General features: G+C 47.0%; 1 protein-coding gene across 1 annotated transcript in view; it reads left to right on the top strand.

Moving 5' to 3' along the window:
• The window catches only part of actn3b (actinin alpha 3b), a 65,803-nt gene extending 54,826 nt beyond the window's left edge, over positions 1 to 10,977 (top strand). The window contains exons 17-21 of the mRNA XM_060940983.1: positions 849 to 1,028; positions 1,226 to 1,372; positions 3,456 to 3,521; positions 3,634 to 3,792; positions 10,213 to 10,977. Of these exons, the coding sequence (XP_060796966.1) occupies positions 849 to 1,028; positions 1,226 to 1,372; positions 3,456 to 3,521; positions 3,634 to 3,792; positions 10,213 to 10,371 (711 nt within the window). The 3' untranslated portion in view covers positions 10,372 to 10,977. The remainder of the gene's footprint in view (positions 1 to 848; positions 1,029 to 1,225; positions 1,373 to 3,455; positions 3,522 to 3,633; positions 3,793 to 10,212) is intronic.
• The last annotated feature ends 1,477 nt before the right edge of the window (positions 10,978 to 12,454 follow it).

Below are 12,454 nucleotides of genomic sequence, written 5' to 3'. Positions count from 1 at the left end.
CAGACAAAACAGAGGTATTCTGTAGTAGTACCTAGCAAGGCAAGGCAAGTTTATTTATATAGCACATTTCATACACTGTGGCAGTTCAATGTGCTTTACAGAGGTAAAGGCAAAACAGTAAACAATAGAAAATAAAATTACATAAAATAAAGGGGGAAGAAGAGAGAAAAATAAAAATAATATAAGAATTAAACAGTAGTAGAAATAAAGTAATAAAATGAGGTAAAAGTTCAGTAAAAAACAGCAGAATAAAATAGAATAAAAGTTAATTAAAGTTTAAAACATGCAAAGACTGTAAAAGTTAAGTAAAGTTTAAAACATGTAAAGATGATGATATTTATCAGTTAGCAGAAAGCATCTGAAAACAGCTTGGTCTTTAGTCTAGATTTGAAGCTGCCAACAGCAGGAGCATTTTTGTTGTCCTCTGGGAGTTGGTTCCATAGCTGTACTGCATAGTAGCTAAAAGCTGCTTCACCACACTTTGTTTTAACAACAGGTTTTACCAGTAAATTTTGCTGCTGCGATCTGGTAGATCTGATTGGGTTAGGCCGCTGCAACATATCAGAGAGGTAATTGGGCCCTGTACCATTTAGAGATTTGTACACCAGCAGCAATGCTTTAAAGTCAATTCTGTAGCTTACTGGAAGCCAGTGAAGGGACCTTAGACCCATTCATGGAGATTCTGTGGCCACCATGTTTCTGTGCCTTTTCCAGGCAAACTTGGGGCATGCATGTTGGCCCTGAGAATTACTGAATTTCTTTAGTTAGGTGTGTTGGTACAGAAAAAAAAATGGGCTGAAGGAAATGGGATTCAATATCATTTCCTATGTGTGTTTGTGTTTGTTTAGGAGATTGGCCATGTGTCTGTGGACATTTCCGGTTCTCTGGAGGAACAGATGAACAACCTGAAGAATTATGAGCAGAACATCATCAACTATAAATCCAATATCGACAAACTGGAGGGAGATCACCAGCTCATCCAGGAGGCACTCATCTTCGACAACAAGCACACCAACTACACCATGGAGGTCTATACACACACAAACACACACAGATGCTGAAAAGTGACATCTAACATATCATTCAGTGGGAGTCTTGGATGAATATTAGAGTCTATTATGTCATACTGTACATAATAACTATACATTTAATTTCTGGCCTCACCGTCTACGTCTCTCTCTAATTTACTCTTTCTGTCTCTCACGCTCTCTGTCTGCGACTACAGCATATTCGTGTGGGCTGGGAGCAGCTGCTCACCACCATCGCCCGCACCATCAATGAAGTGGAGAACCAGATCCTGACTCGTGACGCCAAAGGCATCAGCCAAGAGCAGCTCAACGAGTTCAGAGCTTCATTCAACCACTTCGACAGGGTGAGAGGGAAAGATAGATAAGGGTGACATAGTTTCACGCATGAATAGATAAGGGTGACATGAATAGTTTTGGCATGTGTATATAATGTTACTTAGTTACTTTTAAAATCAACATCAACAACTATACACAACAGAGTGACCTGGCAGCCAAAATTCTCTCAAAATCTACCGCTTTTAACAAAGCAAACCTCGTAGTCATATTTGTTTGCAAACCGTCACAGTCACTCGCTAGTGCAGAAGTTTTACATCTCTGACGTGTCTCTTTTCCAGTTTTTCAATGTCCATTGGCATATTTTTCTCTTGTAAATATGCATGAACAATATCGAATGAAGTTTTGGTAGCCTTTTGGGTGTTCGGCGCATCTTTAGTTTCAGTTTATTTATTTAGTGCTTAAACCTAGCACTGGATTAGCCTTGTCTTCTCTCTTTCCTGGCTGACAAAGAAATGATTGTGTGCATGCGCAGCAGAAAAGTTTGTCATTGGATCTTCGCATGAGCTCCGATGTGTGACGTCGTGTTGTCTTGACAACGTGCAATATTGTAACAATATTGCATGCTCATTCTTCATTGGGGAGAGTGGCGTAATATGTGGAGAATAAGCGATATGATAACAATATTGCATATCATCAATAAACCCACTAGAAGGGAATAGAATACATGTTTTTATTCCATGGAAAAAATAATTGTTAATAATCTTTTCTAGGGGTACCAAAAAATCTGTCCAGGATATTTTCAAATATCTTTGTAAAATAAACAATAAATCATTTTTCACTTGACCCTGACTCTGCAACACTACTAAGCAAGCAACATGAAAACCAAGGAGCACTCCGAACAGGCCAGAGACAAAGTTGTGAAGAAGTATAGATCAGGGTTGGGTTATAAAAAATATCCCAAACTTTGAATATCCCAGGGAGCACCATTAAATCGATTATAGTAAAATGGAAAGAATATGGCACCACTACAAACCTGACAAGAAAAGACGGCCCACCAAAACTCACAGACCGAACAAGGAGAGCATTAATTAGAGATGCAACAAAGACACCAAAGATAACACTGAAGGAGCTGCAAAGATCCACAGCGGAGATGGGAGTATCTGCCCATAAGACCACTTTAAGCCGTACACTCCACAGAGCGGGGTTTTATGGCAGAGTGGCCAGAAAAAAAAGCCATTGCTTAAGAAAACACATTTGGAGTTTGCCCAACAGCATGTGGCAGACTCCCCAAACACATGGAAGAAGATTCTCTGGTCAAATGAGACTAAAATTGATATTTTTGGCTATCATGGGAAATACCATGTGTGGCACAAACCCAACACCCTGAGAACACCATTCCTACAGTGAAGCATAATGGTGGCAGCATCATACTGTGGAGATATTTTTCATCTGCAGGGACAGGAAAGCTGGTCAGGACTCAAGAAAAGATGGATGGCACTAAACACAGGGCAATTCTGGAGGAAAACCAGTATAAAGTGACCTGTGGAATTAGGAATGTTCAAGTTATGAATAGAAGTTTAGAGTTTGGGTTTGGAGTTCAGCAGTCTGGTGACCTGGGGGAAAAAGATGTTACAGAACCTGGTGGTCTTGCACCTAATGCTGCGGAACCTCTTTCCAGAGGCCAGAGGGGAGAATAGTCTATCGTGAGGGTGTGAGGGGTCACTGATGATGTTTCTGGCTCGAGACATGCAATGTCCTGAATGGAGGGTAGAGAAGTCCCAATGACTTTCACTGCTGTCCTCACCACTCTCCTCACATTCTTCCAGTCAGAGGCACTGCAGCCTCCACACCACACAGAGATGCAGCTGGTTAGAATGCTCTCTATGGTGCTTCTGTAGAATGTAGTGAGGATGGGCGGGGGCAAGTGGGCTCTTCTCATCCTACGCAGGAAGTGCAGATGTTGCTGTGCCTTCTTGACCAGTGACGCGGTGTTCACAGACCAGGTGAAGTTGTCTGTGATGTGCACCCCCAGGAACTTGGTGCTATTGACCACCTCCACAGCCGTGTTGTTGATGAGAAGTGGAGCATGGCTGGGTTGGTTTTTCCCGTTAAATGCAAATCTCTAATTATTACATCTCTTTCCATCATCAGAAGAGAAACGGCATGATGGATCCTGATGATTTCCGTGCCTGTCTCATCTCCATGGGCTATGATCTGGTGAGACTGGACACACATACTACACTGTCCCTCTGTTAATATGTGGTGTGTTAACAGTTACATTCATTCACACACATACTAAGTTTTAACCGAGCTTGTTCCTGTGAGACAGGGTGAAGTGGAGTTTGCCCGCATCATGACTCTGGTGGACCCCAACAACACGGGTGTGGTTACCTTCCAGGCCTTCATTGACTTCATGACCCGCGAGACAGCTGAGACGGACACAGCTGAGCAAGTGATGGCCTCCTTCAAGATCCTGGCTTCTGACAAGGTGAGTGAACCCAATGATACACACGATGACTGACACACAATGATTGGCACACCTTATATTGCAGAACACAGGTGGGTCTGTAGAGGCATCATAACATAATACTTTAGAGATCTTTATATAGGCATATCAGACACTCATTGGCCGTGGTGTGAAAATTGTGCATGCAAACGCTTATCTAAGTTTCGAAATCTGTCATTGCTTCACTCTTGAATATTTTCTATCCTAAATACTATCCTTAAAAAAGCTTATAATCTCTGCTTTCCAAATAAATTGATCTCTTTAAGATCTGTTCATTACTTTGGGAGTAACAGCAGGTTGAAGTCAGTACAACAGAGAACACTCTGCTCGCGTGACGTCGGGAAACCATCGGTGCTTTTTGAGTCATGGGAAAGCGGTCAGGCTCTCTCTCTTCTGATCGGTTTCTGACTGGGTTGGTCATGAATATCAATCAGATAACTTTTATAGGGATGTTCTCTCACTATCACTGTTTCTGATGAAGGATTCAGCAAAGTTTTCCATCAGCTAGTTTTGATGTTATGGTTCATGGGAGACTTTGAAGTGAGTTTTCATAACTTTACCTACTTATTTTTTCAAATCAAACTGATTCATGTAAATAAAAAAAATGTTTTAGAATATAATTGTAGTTGTTTTGGGGAAAAATATTGAGATCTTAGTGGTCAGAATGAGATAAAATAAACAGAAGTCAGAAATACGAGTGTCAATTTCAATTCAATTAATTGGAATTGTTTATTGGATGTGGCTCACAGAGTTTTTTTGAGGTTCACCTTGAAAGCTGTGAATATTATCATTTATATTCGTTCATATAAACACTAGTAGGCCCTGCTTTTGAGAAATAAAATACAAAGGCCTACAGAGCACAAAGAGGGTATTAGAAATATTCTTTTATTACTTTTTTATTGAGTGTACTGCATAATTAATACTAATTAATACTAATTAAATACTAATTAGCATTTTTAACTAGTTTTTCAAACTTTGTATTCAGTATACAACCATCTATGTGCCTGCCACTTTCCATATAAATATCTTGAAAAATAGAAAAGTTATTGTAAGGCTCAATACGTGTGGGTGGAGCACAGAGGGCGGCAGGACAGAGATCAAGTGTAAACAGAGGCTTTATTGCCACACTTTTCAGTACAACAATATATATTTCAAACACTCCGAGACATGCACACCAGCGTCTCGTCCAGGGATGCGCTCCTCTGCTCTCGCTGTCCCTCCTTAAATAGGGTGCGGTCACTGGGAAGACACACAAACACAGGTTAATTGCCATCAGGTGTAGTGATTCTGCCACTTACCTTCCCTGACTCCGCCCTCCTGTCACAGACCGGCGCTTGACCACGCCCCCGCTGCCACATACCCCCACCGCCCGACTCAGGCCGGGTGGCCGTCCGGCCTGCAGCCGACTCCCCCCCCCCTTGACGGGAGAGGAAGTCCGCCACGACCATCTGCGCCCCCGGCCTGTAGACCACCTTGAAATTGAAGGGTTGGAGTGGCAGATACCAACGGGTGATCCGCGCGTTGGCATCCTTCATGCGGTGGAGCCACTGGAGGGGCGCGTGGTCCGAACAGAGGGTGAAAGGGCGCCCCAGCAGGTAGTAACGGAGGGTGAGGACCGCCCACTTGATCGCCAGACACTCTTTCTCGATCGTGCTGTAGCGCCCCTCACGCACTGACAGCTTCCTGCTAATGTACAGGATGGGGCGGTCCTCCCCCTCCACCTCCTGGGACAAAACCGCCCCCAGCCCTCTGTCCGATGCATCGGTCTATAACACAAAGGGGAGAGAAAAGTCAGGGGAGTGTAAAAGTGGCCCCCCACACAGTGCAGCCTTCACTTCAGAAAAAGCCCGCTAGCATTGCTCCGTCCACTGGACCGGATCTGGTGCCCCCTTTTTAGTGAGGTCAGTCAGCGGGCTGGTGACGTCCAAATAATTAGGTATAAACCTACGGTAATAGCCAGCCAGCCCCAGGAACTGTCTCACCCCCTTTTTGGTCTTGGGCCTCGGGCAGGCCGCAATTGCTGCGGTCTTATTAATTTGGGGACGCACCTGCCCATTGCCCAAGTGGAAGCCCAGATACCGTACTTCCACCCGCCCAATCGCACACTTCTTTGGGTTGGCTGTGAGCCCCGCTCGTATCAGCGACCTAAGGACGGCCCTCAGATGTTTGAGGTGCCTCTGCCAGTCATTACTATAGATGATAAAATCATCCAGATAGGCAGCCGCATAAGTGGCGTGAGGGCGGAGGACTCTGTCCATCAGCCGCTGAAACGTAGCAGGCACCCGAAACAGCCCAAACGGAAGGGTGACGAATTGGTGTAAACCAAACGGTGTGGAAAAGGCCGTTTTCTCTCGGGATAGTGGAGTCAAGGGGATCTGCCAATATCCCTTCGTCAAATCCAGCGTCAAATAAAAGCGAGCAGTGCCGAGTCGATCGAGCAACTCATCAATACGAGGCATCGGATATGCATCGAATTTAGACACCGTGTTGACTTTTCTGTAGTCCACACAGAACCAGACCGACCCGTCGGCCTTGGGTACCAAGACCACCGGGCTGCTCCAGTCACTGTGGGACTCCTCGACGATGCCCATTTCGAGCATGGTCTCAAGTTCTTCCCGAATCACCTTTTTTTTGTGTTCGGGTACCCTGTAAGGGCGGCTACGCACTACTACCCCCGGGGGCGTCTCTATGTGGTGCTCTATGAGGTCGGTGCGACCGGGCAGGGGCGAGAACACATCCAAAAACTCGGTCTGCAACTGGGCGACCTCCGTGAGTTGGGTCGGGGAGAGGTGGTCTCCACAGGGGACCGGAGAGGGGCATGATGCCAATGCCTTTTTTTGAACCTCCGGTCCCAGCTCCGCCTTCTCCGGAACCACCAATGCCACGGGGACCTCCTCATTCCAGAGTTTGAGCAGGTTGAGGTGGTAAATTTGTAGTGCCCCACCCCTGTCCATTCGCCTCACCTCATAGTCGACGTCCCCGACTCGCCATGTGACCTCAAAGGGCCCTTGCCACTTGGGGATCAATTTGGAGCTCGAAGTGGGCAACAGTACGAGTACTTTATCTCCCTGGGTGAACTCCCTAAGGCGTGTACCGTTGTTGTACAGGCGGGCTTGCCGTTCCTGGGCCTGCTGCAAATTCTCCTGAGTTAGGTGGGTGAGCGTGTGGAGTTTTGCGTGCAGGTCCATAACGTACTGAATTTTGTTCTTGCTTTGTGAAGGTCCCTCCTCCCAATTTTCCCGCAGCACGTCTAGGACGCTGCGCGGCTTACGCCCATATAATAATTAGAATGGGGAGAACCCCGTGGAGGCTTGGGGAACCTCTCGCACTGAGAACAACAAGGGCTCGAGCCACTTATCCCAATCACGTGCATCCTCACTTACGAAATTTTTAATGATATTTTTGAGGGTGCGATTGAACCGTTCCACTAAACCGTCCGTTTGTGGGTGATACACACTGGTGCAGATCGGCTTAATCCCCAATAACCCATACAGTTCGCACAGTGTCCGTGACATGAATGTAGTGCCTTGGTCAGTCAGAATCTCTTTTGGGATTCCAACTTGGGAGATAACGCGGAAGAGTGCCTCCGCAATACTGCGTGCTGAGATATTGCGAAGAGGCACTGCTTCCAGGTATCGCGTTGCATAGTCCACTAGAACTAATATAAAGCGGTACCCTCGTGTTGACCGATCTAATGGCCCGACGAGGTCCATCCCAATTCTCTCAAACGGGGTCTCGATCAATGGAAGAGGGCGCAAAGGCGCTTTTGGAATGGCCGCTGGATTCACTAACTGGCATTCACGGCATGCCGTACACCACCTACGAACATCGCCGTGAATCCCCGGCCAATAGAATCGGGCCATTATTCGGGCTAGTGTCTTATCCTGCCCTAAGTGTCCAGCCATGGGATTAAAGTGACCAGCCTGGAATACCAATTCACGGTGGCTCTTCGGAATCAAAAGCTGCGTGACTCGCTCTTTAGTTTGAGTGTCCTGCGTCACTCGGTATAACCTATCCTTCATAATTGCGAAGTAGGGGAAGGACGGGGTGTCGTTCGGCTGGAGCGTTTGACCATCGATTACTCTCACTTGGTCAAACGCATGTCGCAGAGTCCCGTCTCGCGATTGTTCTAATGGGAAATCCACGAGGGATTCCCCAATAGAGAGAGGAGGAGCCGGCGGCGCCTCACTCTGACGCGGAGATGACGTAGACGGCTCTGTGACAGCTGCTCCCGCCAAAGCGACACCGGGACCTCCTCCTGTCAAATGGCAGGACCCACTCTTTACTAAGCATGTCATTAACCCCCGAAATCCCGGCCAATCAGTCCCCAAAATCAAGGAGTGGGTAAGGCAAGGATTAACCGCCGCCTTCACTATAAATTTTTCCCCTCTGAAAAAAATTTGGACCGACACCAAAGGGTAGCTGAGAACATCCCTGTGCACACACAACACCTTCACCCCCTGTGCTCCCCCCAATGCCTCATTTTGCACCAGGCTTTGGCGAATTGAGGTCTGATTACAACCCGAATCCACCAACGCCTGATATGTAACCCCTTGGATACTCACCGGTATGCAATACGCTCCGGCCTGATCGAGGGCGGCCTCTGGCACATCGGGGATCCGAACCACCGTGCCCACTTCCATTGCCGTGCACTGTTGTTGAAGGTGGCCCAGCTCCCCGCAGCGCCAGCAAACCGGCCCAGGCTTTCCCTCTGCACCGGTGTTCTGGGGCTCACTCACCTGAGGGGGGGGGAGAGACAGACACAGAAGGGAGAAACAGGAGGGCACCGTGGGTGCGGCGGGCCGGCTGGGGTGGTGCCGGCCCCCGTCTCCGCGGTGGGGGAATGGGGCGAGGACGGGACACAGAAGGAGGGGGAGAGAGAGAGAGAGAAGAGGAGAGAAGAGTAGACGCCGTCTGCTGTCCTGCTGCCAGAACAGCCGCCAAATGATCCTCCTCCAGCTCGACTGCCTGATCCAGCGACGCCGGGCGGTGGCACTGGACCCACTCCGCGGTTCCTGCGGGCAAGCGGGTGATGAACTGTTCCAGCACCACCTGGTCGATGATCCCCTTGGCGTCGTGGTCGTCGGCCCTCAGCCACCGCTAGCAGGCATCCCGGAGCTGCTGGCCGAACGCGAACGGCCGGCCGACTTCCTCCAAGCGCAGAGCGCGGAAGCGCTGGCGCTGTTGCTCTGGAGTGCGCCCCACGCCCTGGAGGATGGCCCGGCGGAGGTCCGCGTAGGCCAGCTGGCGGTCGGCGGGGAGCTGTAGCGCGGCCAGCTGTGCCTCTCCCATTAGGAGGGGAAGGAGGCGCGCCACGCGCTGCTCCATCGGCCACCCTGAGGCTTCGGCGACCTGTTCGAATAGCGTGATGAATGCCTCGGGGTCGTCCTGCGGGCCCATCTTGGTGACGGTGAGGGGAGACGGGCCCACGGCCAGAGTGCTGGTGGACCCCGCCGACGTGAGGAGGTGCTGGAACGTCTCGCGGTCTTCCTGCTGGGCCAGCACCAGGGCTTTGAAGCGCCGCTCTTGTTCCTTCCGGAGGGTGCCGAGTGCCTGGTGCTGGCTTTGCTGGGCCGTGGCGAGGGCGTGGACCAGGTCGGCGAACGGGGAGGACTCCATGGGGCTGATCGGTTGGTGCTCCACTCTGGATCCCGGGTTTCAGCACCACTGTAAGGCTCAATACGTGTGGGTGGAGCACAGAGGGCGGCAGGACAGAGATCAAGTGTAAACAGAGGCTTTATTGCCACACTTTTCAGTACAACAATATATATTTCAAACACTCCGAGACACGCACACCAGCGTCTCGTCCAGGGATGCGCTCCTCTGCTCTCTCTCTCCCTCCTTAAATAGGGCGCGGTCACTGGGAAGACACACAAACACAGGTTAATTGCCGTCAGGTGTAGTGATTCTGCCACTTACCTTCCCTGACTCCGCCCTCCTGTCACAGACCGGCGCTTGACCACGCCCCCGCTGCCACAGTTATTAAGAAAAAACATTTGCTCTCATTCATTGATGAGTCCCATTTTGGACCATGTGATCCTCATACAGAATATTATAGCAGTTTTCTAAAAATTAAGCCATTTTTTCAATCTTTGATTTGTAATATCTCAAGAATGGATAAACATATTTTAATTCTATAAAAAGTATGTTGTTCTGTACTCATTTCTGAATTCAATGAGAGCCATTTCAAGCAATTTTGATTGACTTTGAATTTTCACCTGATATGCCTACTTTATAGTTTTTGATACCATTAGATGGTAATGAGTTTCGTGAGTGCAAGTGTCCATGAAATAATGTGAAATAAGAATGTTGCACCCATTTTAGTTCTTCTTCTACTCCTATTAACTCTCTAAATCATCCCCCCTCCTGCTTCTTCTCTCTCTCTCTCTCTCTCTCCATCAGTCCTACATCACAGTGGAGGAGTTGCGCAGGGAGCTTCCCCCAGAGCAGGCCGAGTACTGCATCAGCCGCATGACCAAGTACGTCGGGCCGGATGTCCCTGCAGGCGCTCTCGACTACATCTCCTTCTCCAGTGCCCTCTATGGCGAGAGCGACTTATAAATGTCCCTTTTTTCTTCTCGTCTCTTCTCTTCTGTCATTTATCTCCCTTTTCTCTCGCTTTTCTCCTTTTTTACCCTCTTGTCACTCTCCTTCTTTCTTGCCCTGAATTCATGATACCTTTCCCTTTCATCTGTCCTGTGTGCATATAGATTAATTTCCCTCCTTTTCCCCTCTTTAATCTCTTGCTATAATGTTTCATAAGGAGAAAACCCACAACAGAATCACCAGCTCTAATGTAACCCCTACAGTCTTAATATTTTCTCCACAATACACTGTATTCATGACAGTCATTCACGACTGGAGAGTCTACTATGTGTAACATCCTCTTGTCATCCTCCTTCTTGGACCTGTTCTTCCTTTCTGTTTTTCTCTCTCTCTTCCTCCTAAACTCATTGATGTGTGTGAGCTGTGAGCCTCCTCCCACGCCACCCCCAAGCCAAGCCGCAGAGCCCCGAGCTGAAGGAAGAATGAAGGAGGATGCTTTGCTTCTCTGGAATCACACACTTAATGTCTGACCAGTTTCAGATCTTGAATTAAAAATTCAATATCACCATAAATACAATCCAAATGACACAATAAAGTCATGTGACATCTACAAATCTCTAATTCTGGTCCTGTGCCTCGAGTATTTAAACATCCCTGGTGCCTTGCACTGCTGAACTCACATCAATACTGTCACCTTCCCTAACTCACAGTCAGCAGAATTCCAGAGCGATCCTCAAGGTTATAGTCTCTAAGCTTCACCTTACTTAAGATGCAGTGAAGCAGTAAAACTGTTTGTGGGCTCTCACAGTCTCACATGCTTTGTCATGTCTGTAGAAATCATTATCACTTATATTTCTGTTTAGATTCTTGGGGGGGGTGTTTGTTTGTTTTTTGGTTTTGTATGTCTTAATTCAGTCAGTTCTCAAATGTATTTCCTGTCAAAGTGCAAAAAGAAGATCAACTGTTAACCCCTTAAACTCATTGATTGATTATTATTTAGATATTATATATGAATAATTGTGCAATTATGAGAATCATAATCTGGGAAATTGAAGGTGTTAACAGTAGTAAATGAATACAGAGATACTGGGGTGAAAATATTTCTGAATTCACAACCAAGGTGTACTCTAGGCCAGGTTAGAGAGCTGAAGAAAATGCCATGGTTACAGATGAACAGAGAAATCAAAACAGTGATTAAATTATTGTCATGACTGGATAAACTCATAGCTAAGTGCTCTGGGCTGCCTGGTTCTTTGGCAAAATCCCATGTCGAATTAACACCTACAATGATCAGCAATTCCAGTGAGCAAGATTGATCTTTAACCATTTACAACTTTAAATATAGCTTGGTGAAGTCTTATGGATTTGCGATTATGAGAGCTCAGTGGTCAAGCCATGTGTACACTGTCTGTGTTAATTCACTACTTTTTCTGAGGAACTAAAAGGATAGAATTGAGGAAGCTGCAAAACAGAGAGAGGGAGGAAATGTGTTTGATCAAGTGAGAGATTGTGGAAGGTCCTTGATTTCGAAAAGAAAAAGGAATTAGGGTCTGATATTTCTGGCCCTATGTGTAAGTGGAACTGTACCAGGCCTAAAGACATGAATTATCATTCAGGATCTGAGGAGATGATGATGATGATGATGATGATGATATAAAATCTAGTATAGGAGCTAATCAGCCTTCTACAGTCTTAGGCTGTAAACTTCAGGAGCTGCTGTGTGTGTCTCTGTGGTTGAAAACTCAGTCTTCTGATCTTAGTTTGTCTTTCTGTGTCCCTCAACATCCCCTCATTCACTGCCATGATCACTCACTTTCACCCTGCCACTGCTCAATGAAAAACCCAAATCTCCCAAATAAAACATTTCATTAAGTCTGGATGAAATCTGTTCCCATGTGTGTGTGTGTGGGGGGGGATTACACGGTGGCACGAACCTCTGAAATATTTTCATCACTTTAACATAAACTTCATATCTTTGCGCCACAGTGTAATGTTCTTTACATTATATGGACAAATCCACAAAAAAAACAACCAAAAAACCCCACAAGTTAATCAAAAGAATTTTAATTTTGATCCAGTTCACCATGTTGACAACGTG

The sequence above is a fragment of the Neoarius graeffei genome, chromosome 1 (genome assembly GCF_027579695.1).
Source record: "Neoarius graeffei isolate fNeoGra1 chromosome 1, fNeoGra1.pri, whole genome shotgun sequence".
In the NCBI taxonomy this organism is placed as follows: Eukaryota; Metazoa; Chordata; class Actinopteri; order Siluriformes; family Ariidae; genus Neoarius; species Neoarius graeffei.
The sequence above is the reverse complement of the archived record's forward strand: the minus strand, read 5'-3'. Positions and strand labels throughout refer to the sequence as shown.